This window comes from Podarcis tiliguerta, assembly GCF_965153285.1.
Source record: "Podarcis tiliguerta genome assembly, chromosome: 10".
In the NCBI taxonomy this organism is placed as follows: Eukaryota; Metazoa; Chordata; class Lepidosauria; order Squamata; family Lacertidae; genus Podarcis; species Podarcis tiliguerta.
In genome coordinates, this window is record NC_139543.1 from 10,639,306 (window position 1) to 10,658,093 (window position 18,788).

Consider the following 18,788-nt stretch of genomic DNA (forward strand, 5'->3'; position numbering starts at 1 on the left):
GACTCCCATCAAGACTCCAGCTAGCATGGCCAAGAATCCGACAACATGCAAAGGACCACAGCTTCCTCACCGCTGCTGTGCAGGGCCAGGTAGGACCCGTGACCCCTTTGGCCGCTTGCTCCTTGCTGGGAAAGGTCGATTTCATACAGCAGTGGAAATCTGGCCAGCTCTCTCCTCTGGCCAGCTTCTGCAATAGTGCAGTCAGTATCAATAAAGCACTTGGCTCCCCCAGTCACTACTTTTGAGATTCCTAACGCATTACAAGAACTTCCACCTGCCAAACTTTCCCCCCTCGCCACAGACCAATTAGCGGCGCAGAAATCCAATTCAGGCGAGCAGCTGGCAACTCCACTTTTGCCGGAAAGGGTTTTAACGCCATAGCCAATCCAAATCCTTGGTGTTTCTCCTCCCTCTCCCCCACCCCCCAAAAAACAACCCGTAGGCTGCTATCGGAGCTTCTTTCAAATTATGCCCAATCTACATTTGTGTTTTTGCAATGGGAGCGCGGGTCGGCATTGAATGTCACAAGGCATTTCAGCCCTTTCAATCCGCCACAGCAGATACACACCTGGTCATCCCGGTTCGTGTGCCTGATGAGATACCTTAGGAAATTGAACCGGGAGCATTTGCGAACCAGAATGAGGTCTGCAGAGCCGTCTGCCAAGTGAGCAGCTGGTGAAAGGCCTTTCGGGCTCCGTGGGCAGGCACAACTTATATTTGCGATGTTGATGGCCAGAAACTTTCCTCGGATGACCTTCCATTCTCCTTCGTCATCCCCTTAAAAACGCAAACAGGTATATTTAGCACAGAGGCAGTGGGATGGGAGCAACAAACATGACCATTTGGATTTCTAAAGATGTCTTATGGCATCGCCGGTTCTCTTACGTGTGCAATAATAAAACATGGCACAAATTTATGACACGTTCTTTCATTAGCAAGCTATCCAAGTTAAAAACACTGCACATTTTCAAATACCGGTTGTCCACAAGGCCAACTGGCTGTGCATATTTGTTCTTGGGAACAGGGCTGCAAACTAACTGGCAGGTGAGGTCAGACAGAAGACAGTGTGTTGACTTGTATCTTCAACAAGGTTTGGATGTGCAGGAATCAGAATGCTTTTTATAGCACTTTTATAGCTGTTGGCACCTGATTCGCTCTCGTTACCAAGAGACTGAATTGCTCTAGAAGAAAAGTTACGGGGCCAGAGGCAAGAGAAGGCAGAGCAATAAGTGTTTTTGCATTGTAAAAAAAAAGGGGGGGGGGCAACTCTACTTTAAAATAGAAGGTACTGCCAAAGTCAGTTTTATGATGCTAGAACAACAGGGGTTATGGGTATTCTCTTCTAGTATGTCTGTGGCTGTACTTTAAAATGGACATGTTGGGTTGTATCCAGACTAAGCTGGATGCCTCGGTAATGGACTGGATGAGAGCCAACAAACTGAAGTATATCTGAAGGAGCGTCTCAACCCCCATCGTTCTGCCCGGACACTGAGGTCCAGCTCTGAGGGTTACATTTCCTCTGAAGGAGAAGGTTCGTAGCTTGGGGGTCCTCCTGGATCCCTTGCTGTCGCTCGAGGCTCAGGTGGCCTCAGTGGCCCAGAGTGCCTTCCATCAGCTTCGGCTGGTGGCCCAGCTACGCCCCTATCTAGACAGGGATAGCCTAACTACTATTGCCTATGCTCTGGGAACCTCAAGGTTAGATTACTGCAATGCGTTATACATAGGGCTGCCTCTGAAGATGGTTCAGAAACTTTAGCTGGTGCAGAATTCAGTGGCCAGGGTGCTCACTGGAGCAAGATGGTTTGAGCCTATTATACTGATCCTGGTCCGACTGCACTGGCTACCAATTAGTTTCCGGGCCCAATTCAAAGTGCTGGTTTTGACTTATAAAGCCTTAAACAGCTCAGGATCGCAATACCTAAAGGACTGCCTCTTTCCATATGAACCTACCCGGACCCTGAGATCATCTTCTGAGGCCCTCCTTCGTGTCCCCCTCCTATAGAGGTTCGGAGGGTGGCACCACGAGAACAGGGCCTTCTCTGCAGTGGCTCCCCATCTGTGGAATGCTCTCCCCAAGGAAGTTCACCTGGCGCCTTCATTAGACACCTTTCGGCACCAGGCAAAAACGTTCCTTTTTAAGCGTGCCTTTGGTTGATCTGATTGACATCCTATGCCCTTTTAGAAATGTGGCTCTATTTTGGGTGTGTGTTACTGGGTTGTTGTTTTTATTTTGATTATATATATTGTGGTTTTTCTGTTGATCTTATCTGTGAACTGCCCTGAGACCTCTGGGTATAGGGCAGTATATAAATTCAATCAATCAATCAATCAATCAATCAATCATCCTTCCCCCTCCCCTTTTATGAAGATCACCCGCTCTGAGACCCCACAGCTAATTCTCCCCTGGCCTCCTCGCTGGCCCAAGTAGGACCAATTCAGCCAGCTAGCCTTGGGGATTATCTAATTGATTTTTGAATTTTATTGTTATTCATGTTTTTATACTATATTTTATGCTGCTTTTATAATTAAGTTTTTTAAAGTGTTTTAAATTTGTTGTAATCCGCCCTGAGCCCTGTTTTTGAACCGGGAAGGGCGGGGTATAAATAATAATAAAAGTAATCTGCAATTTGGTCCTATAAAAACCAATGGAGCAAGTTAGCCATGACTTCCGTCCTTGATTTCAATAGGAACTATGTTCAAACAACTACAACTCGCGTCCTAGGTATGTCTGCTCAGAAGCAAGTCCAACCCATTCTAAATTGGACACTTCAGTGGAGATGTGCAAACAGAAAGAAAGAAAAGCACTCTCATATGAAATGCAGATTTCGCTTGCAGGGGCCTGTAGCTTCCATCACAACCCTCATCATTCATACCGAACGATCCATAAATGATGACAAGCAAAAAAGCATCATTTTGAAGACAGCTTACCTGGTCTGAAACCCATGTGAGTCCCTTCTGGGCTTCTGGTTTAATTCATTTTCTCTAGTCATCCAAATTTGCCCTTGCATTTGTTGCTACATCACCCGGTGCATTAAGAGGCCAAATGAACAAATCTGCTAACCATGCGGGTCTGGTCTTCCATATAGTATAAAATTACCTTTAATCTCTCCCCCATTCTTCTTCTGCTCTATCTCCAGCTGTTGTTTACTCTGCTTGCAAATGTGGCACCTGGAGAAGAAGAGTGAGCCTCGTTTTTTCCCCTCTGAAGTCTGAACCGGGCATTAATGTTTCATCCGTTTAGCCAGATTGTCTGCAGTATGTCAGGCTGTGTTGTAAGCAACATTTTATATGTCATTTAAATGAGAAGCAAGCTAACCTCTGGAGCAGCCTTTGGGAATAACCAGAGCCATCTTGAGTTCTGAAGCCACGTTTTCCAAATATATGAGATTTTGTTTGGAGGCAAACAATGAAACTTATTGCCTCTCTTTCGAATACAGTGGTACCTCGGGTTACAGACGCTTCAGGTTACAGACTCTGCTAACCCAGAAACAGTACCTCAGGCTAAGAACTTGGATTCAGGATGAGAACAGAAATTGTGTGGCGGCAGCAGGAGGCCCCATTAGCTAAAGTTAAGAACAGTTTCAGGTTAAGAACGGACCTCCAGAACGAATTAAGTTCTTAACCCAAGGTACCACTGTAGTTGTCACGTGCTTCAAAATTTCTAGCTGAAGCCCTGCAGTGTTATAATGGATGCCTATCTTTTTTCTTAATGGTTCTTTAAACAAAAAACAAAAAAACCCCGAAATAATTGGCAGCCAAAGCATTGCAGGTTCTGAAGAGTTACAGAAAGCTGTTGACTCTTGTTACTGCTTTTTTCTTGTTGACTTTCACAGTGAACCGACACAGAAAACGATCGGTTGCGCTAGAGCAGGAGTCAGCAACGTGCGGCCTATGGGCCAGATGCGGCCCACAAAGACCGTTTTACAGGCCTACGAGCCGTCCCTGGATTGAGTTACCCACTCGGTGAGTCCCCTGCGTGCTGGGCTAAACCGGCACAGCACAGCGCAGGGACTCGCTAAGCAGCGCCGGAAATCACTGTTAGGATTTTTATCTCACCAGCTGCTCAGCAAGCAGCACTATGGTTGTTTGTATCATGTGAGTGTCTGAGAGCGTGAGACAGGAAGTCTCAGTACTGTCGGGTACTGATAGTTTGGTTTGGATTGGATTTGATATCCCGCTTTATCACTCCCCTAAGGAGTCTCAAAGCGGCTAACATTCTCCTTTCCCTTCCTCCTCCACAACAAACACTCTGTGAGGTGAGTGGGGCTGAGAGACTTCAGAGAAGTGTGAGTGGCCCAAGGTCCCCCAGCAGCTGCATGTGGAGGAGCGGGGAATCAAACCCGGTTCACCAGATTACGAGTCCACTGCTCTTAACCACTACATCACACTGGTTCTCTCACGCTGGCTAGAGAAGTTACTTTCTGTGTGAGATGTTGTTTCTGTACTGCTGCTGAGAGAGAGCAGACATGCTGGTGGGTTCTCTGTATATAAGGACTGTAAATAAAGTAGTTTATAGCTACTGATTGTCTTTTTCTTCTGCAATGAGATGTCAGAAGACGGGCGTGCTCCTCTCAGGAGGGAGGGGTCGCTTATCACTGGTCTCTCTGGGCTGAGGAAGATTTACAGCCAGAGAGTGAACACCGGAGAGACGCCCCGGTGTCTTGGGAAGGAAGTGGCCTTCTCGGGTGTTTTCACATCTGTGCACGCGCAGATACCGGAAATCGCATCTGCGTATGTCCAGACGCCGAAAATCGCTTCTGCGCAGGGACCATTTTCGGTGTTGTGCTGCGCCAGTCCGGCCCACGTACAATCTCCGTGGGAGTGATGCGGCCCATGGCTGGTAAACCTTGCTGACCCCTGTGCTAGAGGGGCAATTGGATGACCTCAGGGTGTCCCAACCATGCCTGATGTCCGCTAGTGTGGAGCACCCCAATGTCCCTGCTGCTACTGTGGGCAGGGGCTACTGCCAGCAGTAGCCTGCAAAAATAAAACACCTCCCAACAGGGGGTTTCGATGAGAAAAGGTGGAGCTGGGGTGGCAAGAGATCTTCAGGATCCTGATCGAGCTCTGCTACCATCATGTGGCAGCAATGATCCCAGGCATCTTTGCTGCAGGAGCAGGCATAAGAAAAGGACATATTTTCTTCCCTCCACCTTCTGCTCTAGCTGGTGTGAGCATCAACGTTGCGCATGCAATCACGGGTTGGAGGGAGGTCGCAGCTCAGAGGCAGATGAGGGGGAAAGCTGGGAAATCATGGGTGAGCCAGAACAACACCCAGCTGACACAGTGCCATTAGAAAACATTCCAGACCCACCATCTCCCAGAACCCGGCAAGCCTTAAAAGTAGGAGAGCAAAGAGCATAGAGACAGAGGGCACGTAGCAGCACTCGTAGAAGTGATGAATGAGGAAGTGGGAGAGAAGGGGGGTGGAGATTCACTCGGGACAACATCATTATCCAAGAGGCTGGGTTCTGTAGCCTCTCTCTGTAAAGAATGAAATTAAAAAGGTTGGTAAGAAACCTTCCCTTGTCTTTATACAGTGGTACCTTGGTTCTCAAACGCCTTGGTTCTCAAGCAACTTGGAACCCAAACACTGCAAACTTGGAAGTAAGTGTTCCAGTTTGTGAACTTCTTTCAGAAGCCAAACGTGCTCCGTTTTGAAAGTTACACTTCCGATTTGAGTGCCACACTTCCGTTTTGAGTGTTACGCTGAGATCTGTCTGTTTTTGCTATTTATTTTGCGTTTTTGTTTTTCTGACTGTGTGGAACCCAGTTCAGCTACTGACTGATTGATTGCGTGACTGAGGTATATTGTTTATTGCTTTAATTCTATGGATCAATGGTCTTGTTAAGATAGTAAAATTCATGTTAAATTGCTGTTTTGGGGCTTGTTTTTAACAGATTAACCCATTTTGCATTACTTCCTATGGCAAAGTGCGCCTTGGTTTTGGAATGCTTTGATTTTGGAACAGACTTCCGGAACGGATGAAGTTTGAGAACCAAGGTACCACTGTACTTTCTTGGGCAACCAGCTGGGAGCCGCTGGGAGCATCCTGACAACTCAGTGCAGTGACCTGGGAGCCAGATGTGCTAAAAACAACAACACCCGAATGCAATATAGTTTAGCCTACCCACTTCTGCAGTGCTTCTTATCTCTTGGAGACCCCACGGCGTGTGATGCTGGTAGAAGGGATATTGTTCCCTCGTAGTAATGATGAGAGAGAAAGGTCTTGAAACCTGGGGGGTGAGGAGAATTAAGAAACGACGATGTCTTATAAACCAACACAAATTATTTCTGTCCATTCTGCTAATTCTCTTGCAGAAGTGCACGGAGACACTCGCTCAGCCATCTTCTTATTGATTTTTTTGACATCCCAAGCTTGTTGCTTCCTTCTCCCACCGTTTGGCTCATATGCAGTTGTATATTTAAGCATTAGCCTGCCAGCTTCAGGAGGAGATGGCACCGCATGCAGAGGTTGGCAGAGGAAGGGTCTGGCGCCTTCTGTCTCCTGTGTGGTGGGAGCCCCTGTGCCCATAAGTGGGCTGCTAACAGACGGATGAACCCCTCTGCCTTTCCTTTGCCAGCCCTCAGGAAGCCCGTAAACATTTTTGCAGGCTGGTAACATTCACGGCCTTTTTATAGCAAGGCTGGCTCAGTAATGGTTGTCCTTAGAGAAAAATACTGGTTTTATTGGCAACTTGGTTCTCTGCAGGTTCATACAGAAGGACGAAATACGAAAGGTTACCTGAGAGGTCGTATCTGACGGGTCCCATCCAGCGTTTCCCCTCGCTGTCTTTCAATATATCGCCGTAAAAACCATACCCCAAGAGGGAGACAAAGTATTTCAGTAACGTGTCGTGGTGATGCACTGAAGAGACATCGAGAGGCTGAGTGTCTCCTGTTGACAAGAGACAATTCAGATTATAAGGGAGGCTGCAATTGCATCAGTCTGAAAGTCCAGCATTGAGGCAAAAGGTAAAAGACCCCTGGACGGTTAAGTCCAGTCAAATTTGACTATGGGGTTGTGGTGCTCATCTTGCTTTCAGGCTGAGGGAGCCGGTCTACAGCCCAATTTTCTGGGTCATGTGGCCATCAGGACTAAACCGCTTCTGGTGCATGGAGCACCATGACGGAAGCCAGAGCGCACGGAAACGCCCTTTACCTTCCCGCCACTGCGGTACCTATTTATTTACTTGCGCTGGTATGCTTTCAAACTGCTAGGTTGGCAGGAGCTGGGACAGAGCAAAGGGAGTTTACAGGATTCGAACCGCCGACCTTGCAATTGGCAAGCCCAAGAGGCTCAGTGGTTTAGACCACAGCGCTATTCGCATCCCCAAATCCAGAACTGAACTGAGAGATAAAGAGAGTGCTGCATGACACTTTGGGTCTGTGAGAGTGGTGGAGAACAACAACTGCTCAGGGGAACTAATTCGGCCATTTGGGGGCAAACCACACTCAGCCTGCCAATCACTTGTCGCCATGTGAACATCAGGCACGGGAAAGTTAAAATTATAGCTAACAGCTATGCCGAAAAAGTTTCTACATTGACCGACATATTAAGGCAGGACACTCCACAGAATTCAGGTGCCAGAAGCAGCGTTAACTAATAATTGTACATTTTATGAAGAATGCTTCTCTGTGACTGTCTGACAGAGCAATATTACATAACACGTATTCGTGCCATCACGCCACCAGTGGAATGGTCTCTGGTGTGTACCCAGTCTGGGAGAGGGAAACACATGACCGGAAAATACAGAAACAGTGTAAAATTGGTGGACATTCCCCTGGAAACGCCACCCAGGGCACAAAATCCATAGGCGGGGACTTACCCACAATGATATGCAAGGCTGAAGTTACTGGGTCATTGATGCCAACCGTTGAATAGCAAACACAGTCCGTTGAACCTGGAAAAGGATTTTACAGCACGGTGAAGACACATAAAGAAAACAGCCACTGCTTTCCCCTACCCCCAAACCCACGATCATCTCTTGTCCCTATGAACTGGCTCACTTGCTTGAGTTATCTAGAGCTGGGCAATCTTGAAGCGCCAAGGTTCTGTGCTGTCTACTTGCGCTGTGTGCTTTGTAGGAGTGAGTCAGAGGATGAGAGAGAGGAAGGAACTACCTTAGGGTGGTAAATAGTTTTGCTTAGCTGCCTGTGGTGCTCTGGGCGATCAGGCAGGAAGATATTTTGAAGCCTTCTCTTCCTCTTAGGCTATGAGTGAGCACTGTAAGCAGGTGAGCAACTCTTTTTGCAGCCCAGTAACCTTTCTGAGCTTTTCTGCTGAGCATCTTTACTCATTTCCAGTCCGGTGATTCTAACTTATTGACAGGGATCTTCGAAACCCATTGTGTGAATCCAAATCTGTACAATGTACAGTGACTTAAGGCAGATTCCTTTTGGACGTTCTCCTGCAAAAGCCTTGCTTTTTTAAAAAAAGAAAAGTATTAACTAATTAATAAATTTTACATTCCCCCGCCATCTTTCCTCTGAGGAGCTCAAGGTAGTCTGCATGATTTTCCTCCTCCCAAATTATCTACACAACCAGCTTGCAGGCTTTTTAATTGAACTTTGTGATTTTACAGTTGTAACGCATTTTTTAGTCTTACTGCGTTGGATCTCTTGTACGCTGCTTAGAGATGACTGGGATCAAGTGGTTTACAAATTGTTGAAATAAATAGGTAATCCGGTGAGCTTCGTGGCTGACTGGGGTATCTGAATTCTGGTCTCCTAGATCCTAGGCCAACGCTCTAACCACTACTTCACACTGTCTCTCGATACTTATTTACGTGAGTCTTGCACGGCAGTACACAGATAAAAATGAATGACAGAAATACTGAATGCTTAAAATGTGCTGGAACTGGGAGTGACATTCCAGATAAGTCTTGACCAGCACAGAATAGACTGAAAGTATTACTTCCCATGATGATGTTTCTTTTAATGCAGCCGGTGGCGCTGTGGGTTAAACCACAGAGCCTAGGACTTGCTGATCAGAAGGTTGGCGGTTCGAATCCCCGTGACGGGGTGAGCTCCCATTGCTCGGTCCCTGCTCCTGCCCACCTAGCAGTTTGAAAGCACCTCAAAGTGCAAGTAGATAAATAGGTACTGCTCCGGCGGGAAGGTAAACGGTGTTTCCATGTGCTGCTCTGGTTCACCAGAAGCGGCTTAGTCATGCTGGCCACATGACCCGGAAGCTGTACGCCGGCTCCCTCGGCCAATAAAGCGAGATGAGCGCTGCAACCCCAGAGTCGGTCACAACTGGACCTAATGGTCAGGGGTCCCTTTACCTTTACCTAATATCACATTCGCTTTTTTAGCAGATGCATCAGACTGCTGGCTCGTGTTCAGTTTTGCAGCCAGTCAAGACCCCTGGATCCTTTTCACACGAGCCAGGCCTCCTCCATCTTTTGTTTCTGCTCAGCTTTGCAATGAAGTTCGATACATCTGTGTACGTTGATGTTCACCTTGTTGGTCTGCCTAGATTCGAACCTGTTTTCTATGGTGTTTGCGATCGGTCTCAGATTCAAGTCATCCACAAGTCTGCAGCATCCTTTCTACGTCTGAATCCAGGTCATTTATAAACCTGTTAAATAGCACAGGTCCAAGAACTGAGCCCTGGAATTCCTGAAAACAGACATATATCCCCCCCGCTTCTCGGACATATACTAAGGAAAGCTGACTGCTCCATTTAGGTGACATGTCAACGTTCGCTAGCAACTATCTGAACTGTCAGACACTTTGGATTTTCCCCTCTTGGGGCTGTCTGCTTCCACATGCGAATGTCGACATATGCTGAATATCCAAAATGTGACGAAACAGGATGGAATTGCTTAGGGCATGGTAATGGCCCTGGGACAGCCGAATGTAGAATTTTCTTCCTTTCCATCCAGCAGACAGGAGAGACATTTCCTTCCCTCGCCTCTCTCGCTAACCGTTTTATGCAGTTTGACAGGACAAAGTCGTGGTGTTTGCTTTCTCCTTGATAACTCAGGCAGGAGGGTCAACGCAATGTTTCGAGAGAGGTGTAGAGGGAGATTGATCTGTTGTTAAAGAGCTGCGGTGGAAATCCTTTTGTCAAGCTGACGCTGTTTGTCCAGGGCAGAACAAAAGAATTAGGCTTAGTGCGTGCTTAAGCAAAATTTTGATTTGTCAGGCAGGTGGGTGGAATGAAGGCAGCTAAACAGAGGGAAAAGACAGGAACAGTTTGAGCTGCCCTTTACCGGGCAGGCCAGTAAATTCATACGAACGAAATCTCTGCAAGTTAATAAACATCAAGGTTATATCAAGCAGACATTTCTGACCCGGGGAGATACATCCACGACATTCTGAGTCCGAAAGCAAAGGTAATATCAAGCAGATATTTCTGACCCGGGGAGATACATTTTGACTCCGAAAGCCCACCCAAAAACCCCTGATTCATTTGGGTTCAATTTTTGATTGCGGCACTTCTCTCCGTCTAATAAAAGCTGAAAATCGTAATAGGACGTCCAAGCAACCAAAGTGTGTTTTTAAGGCAGAACATAAGGAAATCAATCCATTGGGGAAAGAGTCGTTCTGGAAACGAGACTGAAATTCAGAATGTAACTTAGTGCAAACAGGATAAAATAATGTAAAACTAATAACAGCCTTGTTAGCTTAGAAGCCCTACCTTCTCATCCTGGGTGTATGGGGACTAGAGAAGTTATTCCTTTTTGAGACCCTCCTCACTGGAAAGCCGACTGATATAAGGAAGGAACCCCCCCCCCAAAAAAATGTGGGGAATGGTGGCCGGGACGTCCCTCCTCATAGAGGTACGACTGGCATATTTGTTCTATAGTGTCTGCTGCATGCCAAAAAGACACCCCCGGCCTTTGATGGTTAAGGCATTTTGTTTTGTAGGACAAAACAAAATATGTTTTGCTGAATTTATATTGTTCTGTGTTCTGTGTGCTTTACTTGGGGTGTTTTTTCTCTCATATAAATGTTTTTATCACTGTATATTCTATTCCTGGTATGCAGGTTAAGATCCTACCTACCCGCAGACTGTCTTGCCAGAGTGGTGCATGCATCCTGCTTGGACTACTGCAACGCGCTCTATGTGGGGCTACCTTTGAAGGTGACCCGGAAACTGAAATTAATCCAGAATGCGGCAACTAGATTGGTGACTGGGAGTGGCCTCCAAGACCAATAACACTGGTCCCGAAAGATCTTCATTGGCTCCCAGTACGTTTCCGAGCACAATTCAAAGTGTTGGTGCTGACCTTTAAAGCCCTAAACAGCCTCTGTCCTGTATACCTGAAGGAGCGTCTCCACCCCCATCGTTCAGCCTGGACACTGAGGTCCAGTGGTGAGGGCCTTCTGGCAGTTCCCTTGCTGCAAGAAGTGAGGTTACAGGGAACCAGGCAGAGGGCCTTCTCGGTAGTGGTGCCTGCTCTGTGGAACACCCTCCCAGCAGATGTCAAGGCAATAAACAACTATTTTACTTGTAAAAGACAACTGAAGGCGGCTTTGTTTAGGGAAGTTTTTAATGTCTGATGCTGTATTTTTTTAAATATTCAGTTAGAAGCCACTCTGCGTGGCTTCCCACTGAATATTATTATTATTATTCCTGCAACCCGCCCTGGGTGAAGGGCAGGTGAGGAATGCTATTTAAAAAATTAACTAATTAAATAAGATGACCGTGACAGAAACCCTGCTAGTGAAAAACAGGTTTCTGAGTTTTGTCCTGGCATGTGACAAGCCCTGCTTAAACTGACAATTAATTTACGTGCCAAAGGTACATCGGTTTTCTGGTGAGCCACTGTTCACCATTGAGCTTTTTAAAATGATACGGAAGGGGCCATGACACCTCCCCTGTCCTCCATAATCCCTCAAGCAAGGTGTCAAGACCCTAATCCTGTCAAATCACTCTGCCAAGCCTTTCCTCCGGGCAATGCCAGGTGGCAGACTATGCATACATGGACCATTGTCTTCTCATCACCGGTACTCAGGATGTGCTTATCTGCGCATATCTCCAGCTCTGCATATTCCCCCCTCCCTCCTCCATATGTTAATTCTGTGTAACCCAACCTCTTCTTAATGTATTCATGATGTAATCTGTGTAACCCAACCTCTTCTTAATGTATTCATGATGTAACTGGTATGTATTTTGCACTGTATTCTGGGACATGGAGGAAGTTTCAAAAGTTCATGTCACCCCTTTCTCGCTGTTCAATCTCGCCTTGAACCTGTTGCGCAATAAACTTGGATCTTCTGCAGTTTGCTCCTGTCTCCGGCTGAGCTCATTTTCCTCCGCAGGGACCCGCGGACTTAGTCCGACGAGCTGGGTGGCAGAGCAGCCTCGCACCCAGATTTTACCGTAACAAAAAAAAAAATAAAAAAAATGAATAGTAATTATACACCCTGTGAGTGGCACTATTCAGTTAGATATCCCTTCGGTGAGAGGTAGTAGCAGCTGCCACCATCACAATCTCCTTCCACGGAAAGGCCCATGGCAGTAACTCAAGTTGCCGCCTAGCAACAAGGAGTGACGGCAAGGCCAATTCCCTCAGCTTCAAGGGACCAGTGCTCCTCTCCTCAGCCCATAGGGCATCGGGGCAGATGGTAGCTGGACTCCGAAACGTCTGGAGGCCACCGGCTTGGAGAAGGCTGGACTACTGCATTAGTGCACTACAAGGACTGCCCTTGAAGATGGTTCGGAAACTGCAGTTAATCCAAAACACAACCGCGAAGCTGTGATCCCTGGGACCGGGCATTGTGATCATGGCACACTTGTGCTCTGCCAACTGTGCTGGCTCCCAGGTCATTTCACGACTTCAAAAGTTGCTTGGGGGCTTTAAGGCCCTTCATAGTTTGTAAGACCTACAACAGAGGTCCTTCACTGGGTGTCTAAGGTGTGGCAGGTATCTGTGCCACAAGTGAAGACCTTTTAAAAATAAAGGAGAATAATAAATCCTGGCTTCTATGTCATGGATAGGCAAACTATAGCCCGGGGGCTGGATCCGGCCCAATCACCTTCTAAATCCAGCCCGCAGATGGGCCAGGAATCAGTGTGTTTTTACACGAGTAGAATGTGTCCTTTTATTTAAAATGCATCTCTGGGTTATTTGTGGGACCTGCCTGGTGTTTTTACATGAGTAGAATGTGTGCTTTTATTTAAAATGCATGTCTGGGTTATTTGTGGGGCATAGGAATTTGTTCTTCTTCTTCTTTTCAAAATATAGTCCGGCCCCCCACAAGGTCTGAGGGACAGTGGACCAGCCCCTGCTGAAAAAGTTTGCTGAGCCCTGCTCTGTGTTAAAGTTGCCTTTCTCTCGCTTTGCATTCGCTTTTACATCTGAAGGCAGCCCTGTTTAGGGTAGTTTTTAATATCTGATGTTTTATCTTGTTTTTAATATTCTGTTGGGAGCTGCCCAGAGCGGCTGGGGAAATCCAGCCAAATGGGCGGGGTATAAATATATTATTATTATTATTATTATTATTATTATTATTATTATTATTATTATTATTGCTGCTGCTGCTGCTGCAATTGCTGCCTGTGTTTTAATGCTTTTGTCTTAATTTGTTTAGCACCATTTAAAACTTTTTGTCAGTTTCCCTGGGAAGCTGTTGAAAGGCGAAGTATAAATCATGTCCATAACCAAATAAAAATAAAGAGACAAGTTTGGAGGATACTTCCCGATTTAAAAGGAAAGCGATAGATTGAGGGCTCATGGGGCAGGTGTGAGGTCCAAACTATTCCTAGCAAAATCCACCAAGATGTGTTCTTTCTTTAGACTAAATCCTGACGTGTCCATAGCTCTCGAAATAGAATTCGCTAGGAACACACATTCAGGCAAACCTGAAAGGCTTGCCTTTACATATAAATAAAAGGACTAGGGTTTGTTCCGGTGGGAATAGACAGTCCCAGAAAAAACATGTCAAGGGTACTAACAGCCCACAAACAACAAACAATGAGACAATGTTAAATCTTCACAAAAGACAAAACGATCTAAATCTAAAACGTAGCCCAAACACTATAAATTTGCTAAAACAATGTAGATTAAATGTAGGGTGGTAATCCTGTGCTGTTCTATTTGCTATAAGCTCCCTGAACTATGGAGGGACACCGATGGAAAACTGAGATGCTGTTCCTAAGCATAGGATTCCAGGCTCCTTTAAATAAGGTCCTTCTGGGGTAAAATTGGCTGGCCCAAGAGAAAGGGGAAGAATGCCGGTGATAATTGGGTAGCAACACGAGAACGGGGCCTTCTCTGCAGTGGCTCCCCATCTGTGGAGCCTCTCCCCAGGAAAGTCTGCTTGGCGCCTTCATTATACACCTCTCGGCACCAGGCAAAAATGTTCCTTTTTAACCAGGCCTTTGGTTGATGTGATTTACATCTTAAAAAGGTAAAGGGACCCCTGACCATTAGGTCCACTCGTGGCTGACTCTGGGGTTGCGGTGCTCATCTCGCTTTATTGGCCGAAGGAGCCGGCGTACAGCTTCTGGGTCTTCCACTTCTGGCGAACCAGAGCAGCGCACAGAAACCGTTTACCTTCCCGCCAGAGCGGTACCTATTTATCTACTTGCACTTTGACGTGCTTTCGAAGTGTTAGGTGGGCAGGAGCAGGGACCGAGCAACGGGAGCTCACCCCGTCACAGGGATTCAAACCGCCAACCTTCTGATCTGCAAGTCCTATCTTATGCCCTTAATATATATATATATATATTATTTTTTGGTGGGGGGCTATTGGGTTGTTATTTTTATTTTTATTATGTATTTTGTGGTTGTTGTTTTTATATTTATTCTGTGAACTGCCCTGAGACCCCTGTGTATAGGGCGGTATATAAATTTTAATAATAATAATAATAATAATAATAATAATAATAATAATAATAATAAAGGCTCAATTATCTCACATACTCTGTCTCCTTGAAATCTTAATACAGTGGTACCCCGCAAGACGAATGCCTCGCAAGACGGAAAACCCGCTAGACGTTTTTCAATGTGCTTCGCAGGACGAATTTCCCTATGGGCTTGCTTCGCAAGACGAAAATGTCTTGCGAGTCTTGAGATTTTTTTTCGCTCCCCACCCCCTTTTTCTAAGCCGCTAAACCGCTAATAGCCTTTTAGCAGCCAATCCGCTAATCCCTTAAGCCGCTAACAGCCGCTAAACCGCTAATAGCGCTAATCCGCTAATAGGGTTGCTAGATGCTAGACGAAGAGACTCGCAGAACGAATTTATTTCGTCTTGCGAGGCACCACTGTATGCCATAACAGTTAGAGCTGATCGCACATCCAGCCATGTAGAATGATCACACAGAAGAGAAATGAGCAGGAAGATATCCGCATGCTCCAGTCTCTGACCTCTATGTATCCATCCATTATCTGTGAACAGAGCCATTCATGGGTTTGGCTAAACGCACAGAGGTTGGGGTGATGGAGGTCTGGCAACAGGTTGTGATCCTGTCGTTTCCCTTCACGTGCTCCTTTTTACACAGATACAGGCAACGTTGAAATACCAGCAGCCAGTTTCTGCCCATGTTGTGTTTCTAGGCTAGGTTCCTTGCCGCACAACCTGGAGGCTGATGAAACATGTAATAAATCATAACCGCAATATAATGACGTATGGCGAAAGTGAGCCGTTTTGTGATTCTTACCAGCCGGGATTATGCCAATCCTGATATTGCACTGGACTAATGGTGCTTTGGGGTTATTTTGATCTATGCCAGAATCCTTCTGCGTCCTTCCAATCAAACCATGCATCACTTCATTGAACATGCCGTCCCCACCAACACAAACAACACTGCCGGAAAATACACAAATTAAAATGCACACTCACAGCAAACGAAGGAATCAACAAATATGTCAAACACTCCCGACACAATAGATATGGTTCGCTTTATCAAGGAAGAAAGAAAAAGAAAAAAAAGAAAAACCTCCCTTATCAAGTTCTTCAGGCTGGTTTACTGTGTGTCTTGAATTAATCCGTTCAAAATGTAATTTCAGATCACAGAACAGTTGTAAACCTGTTTTAGAGGGGGAGGGGGCAGAGTTGGGGCTAATTGTAAAATAATTCTCCTCTAGTTTATGCTGTTCCTTTGCGAGTTCTCACAGACATCGGTTGAAAACAAAACAGTAAACACAAGGCAGACATCAACATGGAATACTGTTCCTCTTCCAACGTACAGATATTTCACCTAATGAGTTATCATTCATAATCCCTACATAAACCACTGCTTCTTATCATCTTACAGCTGGGCTGCTGTTCTGGAGATTTTACCATGGACAGCAAGAGTTCATGAGCGACTGAATGGTCCTTTCAGCGATCCCCCAGGTGTACAAATGTCTGGGAGATCATTTAAATAACCCAGCCACACTGGAAGGGACTAATCCTGCAAATATTTCCAATCAAATTCCTCACCAGTTGGTACTGCAAGATACAGCGGTACCTTGGTTCTCAAACGCCTTGGTTCTCAAATGCCTTGGTTCCCAAACGCCAAAAACCCGAAAGTAAATGTTCCGGTTTTCGAACATTTTTCAGAAGCAGAACATCTGATGCAGCTGTCGGCCATTGTTTCCGGGGCGCCTGCACCAATCAGAAGCTGCACAGTGGTTTTTGAATATTTCGGAAGTCAAACGGACTTACAGAATGGATGAAGTTTGGCGCTTTTGTTTTTGCCATTTATTTTGCGTTTTTGTTTTTGAGGCTTTTTCGGTTAATTTGTTTTTGTGACTGTGTGGAACCCAGTTCAGCTACTGGGTTCAGCTACTGATTGTGTGACTGCAGAAATGGATAAATGCCCCCCATCCAAACAATGACTATCATCAGTGCAGGTAAGAATTAATTTTTAAAAATCATCTACAATACTGTCTTATTTATTTTATAGTACAGTACATTGATTATTGCTTTCATTTTGTGGATCAATGGTCTCATTAGATAGTAAAATTCGTGTTAAATTGCTGTTTTAGAGGTTGTTTTTAAAAGTCTGGAATGAATTAATCTGTTCTGGATTACTTTCTATGGGATAGCGTGCCTTGGTTTTGGAACGCTTTGGTTATGGAACAGATTTCTGGAATGGATTGAGAACCAAGGCACCACTGTACCGGCTTTCTGCAATGGGGGAAATCTTCATTTGGGAAAGTTTTCAAGGGATGCTGAGCTGCCAGGTTGTTCCATCTTCATGTGATGTTTAAACGCACAGCAGAAACGAGAGTTAATTCGTTAGAGGCGGCTGAATTCTCCTACAGTTCAATAGCTGGCTGTGACATGTCGCAGAGACAGACAGAAAGCTCTACATGTCACATTTGGATAACAGGAAAGCCATCATCTCATCTAGCTCTGCATTTGCTGCCTCATCATCTGCTGTGAGATATCTGCCTATATTTGAAAAGGCAAATTGAAACACATTTCCCCCCCTACCGCAACTGCATTATCGTGAGCATCCGCTGCTCAAAGTTAACACCTCCTATCCAAAGCTCTCTCTTACGTTCGTGAGACCAAAGGGACAAAGACAGCAAGCGGAAATGATGCGGGATTGGTATAGAACGCTGGTAATTTGTCTGCTTGTAAGCGCCGGCCGATCTGTCTATAACAACTAGAGCGTCCATATATTCCGAGCCTCGGGAATGATCCAGGACGCCTGTCCCGTCCTACAACCATTTCCATGCCCGGCATAATTGGAATCTCAATACTATTTGACTCGGCGTTGTAGTAATTAGGGGAGGATTAATGCAGGAGGAATTGTGACTTGATGAGAAGGCCTTGCATTAGCAGGGCGCAGGGCGGTTTAATTAATCTCCGTCTTAGCGGGCACGGCAGAAGCAGCGAATTAGCATTCCTATACCAGGTGCCCACGATCCTGAGATCTGTGTGTGTGTTGCAGGATTCAGGGGGAGGGAAACAGAGCTGGGAATGCAGGCAATGCTCTCCCATCGCCAGCGACAGACAAGCCCTGCTATATGCATGGACCAGTTCTGCTGGATTATAGCCTGTATGCGCAGAAATAGGAGAGCAGAAGGGAAATTGCCGTATTTTTCGCTCTATAAGATGCACCAGACCACAAGGCGCACCTAGTTTTTGGAGGAGGAAAACAAGAAAAAAAATATTCTGAATCTCAGAAGCCAGAACAGCAAGAGGAATCGCTGCGCAGCGAAAGCAGCAATCCCTCTTGCTGTTCTGGCTTCTGGGATAGCTGTGCAGCCTGCATTCGCTCCATAATATGCGCACACATTTCCCCTTAACTTTTTAGGAGGGAAAAAGTGAGTCTTTTAGAGCAAAAAAATACGGTAACTTGCTTGGGGATATCTCCCCACAGCCCAACCCATCTTCCTCCCCAAGGGCGATTAGAATTGGCTAAACTTTCTGAGAATATACCGGTGAGGATTATAAACATGCACAATGATAAATAAATGTGCTACGCCGTCGATAAGAGGGCATCATTAGGCATTACAAAGCTTTCCTGGAAGATTTATGGGCCGAGAGGAACTTGTTTCACTGGGCATCAATTAAGGCATCGCCGTTTTTCATGCGTCTCCTAAATTATCAGAAAGCAAAGGCAACAAGCATTTGAGCAGCACGCTCCGCAGTCTGGAAAACTAGCTGCTAGAGAACCATGAAAATTTGGGTCCCGGGCTTTTGGGACTCGTCTACCCACATGTTATCTGAAACCAAAGCGTCACATTGGTCGCCAGATGTGAAATACCGTATTTTTTGCTCTATAAGACTTACTTTTTCCCTCCTAAAAAGTAAGGGGAAATGTGTGTGCGTCTTATGGAGCGAATGCAGGCTGCACAGCTATCCCAGAAGAGCAAGAGGGATTGCTGCT

At 45.9% G+C, this 18,788-nt stretch overlaps 1 protein-coding gene and 1 long non-coding RNA gene across 2 annotated transcripts in view; both read right to left on the bottom strand.

Moving 5' to 3' along the window:
* LOC310658326 overlaps window positions 1–18,788 on the bottom strand; it is a 116,952-nt gene that overhangs the window by 10,988 nt on the left and 87,176 nt on the right. The window lies entirely within an intron of this gene.
* Window positions 1–18,788, bottom strand: part of CERK (ceramide kinase) — a 46,163-nt gene that overhangs the window by 5,859 nt on the left and 21,516 nt on the right. The window contains exons 6-11 of the mRNA XM_083399808.1: window positions 15,621–15,766; window positions 7,831–7,905; window positions 6,747–6,899; window positions 6,132–6,237; window positions 3,098–3,168; window positions 569–777 (exon numbers count right to left, since the gene is read on the bottom strand). Coding sequence (XP_083255934.1) covers window positions 569–777; window positions 3,098–3,168; window positions 6,132–6,237; window positions 6,747–6,899; window positions 7,831–7,905; window positions 15,621–15,766 — 760 coding nt within the window. The remainder of the gene's footprint in view (window positions 1–568; window positions 778–3,097; window positions 3,169–6,131; window positions 6,238–6,746; window positions 6,900–7,830; window positions 7,906–15,620; window positions 15,767–18,788) is intronic.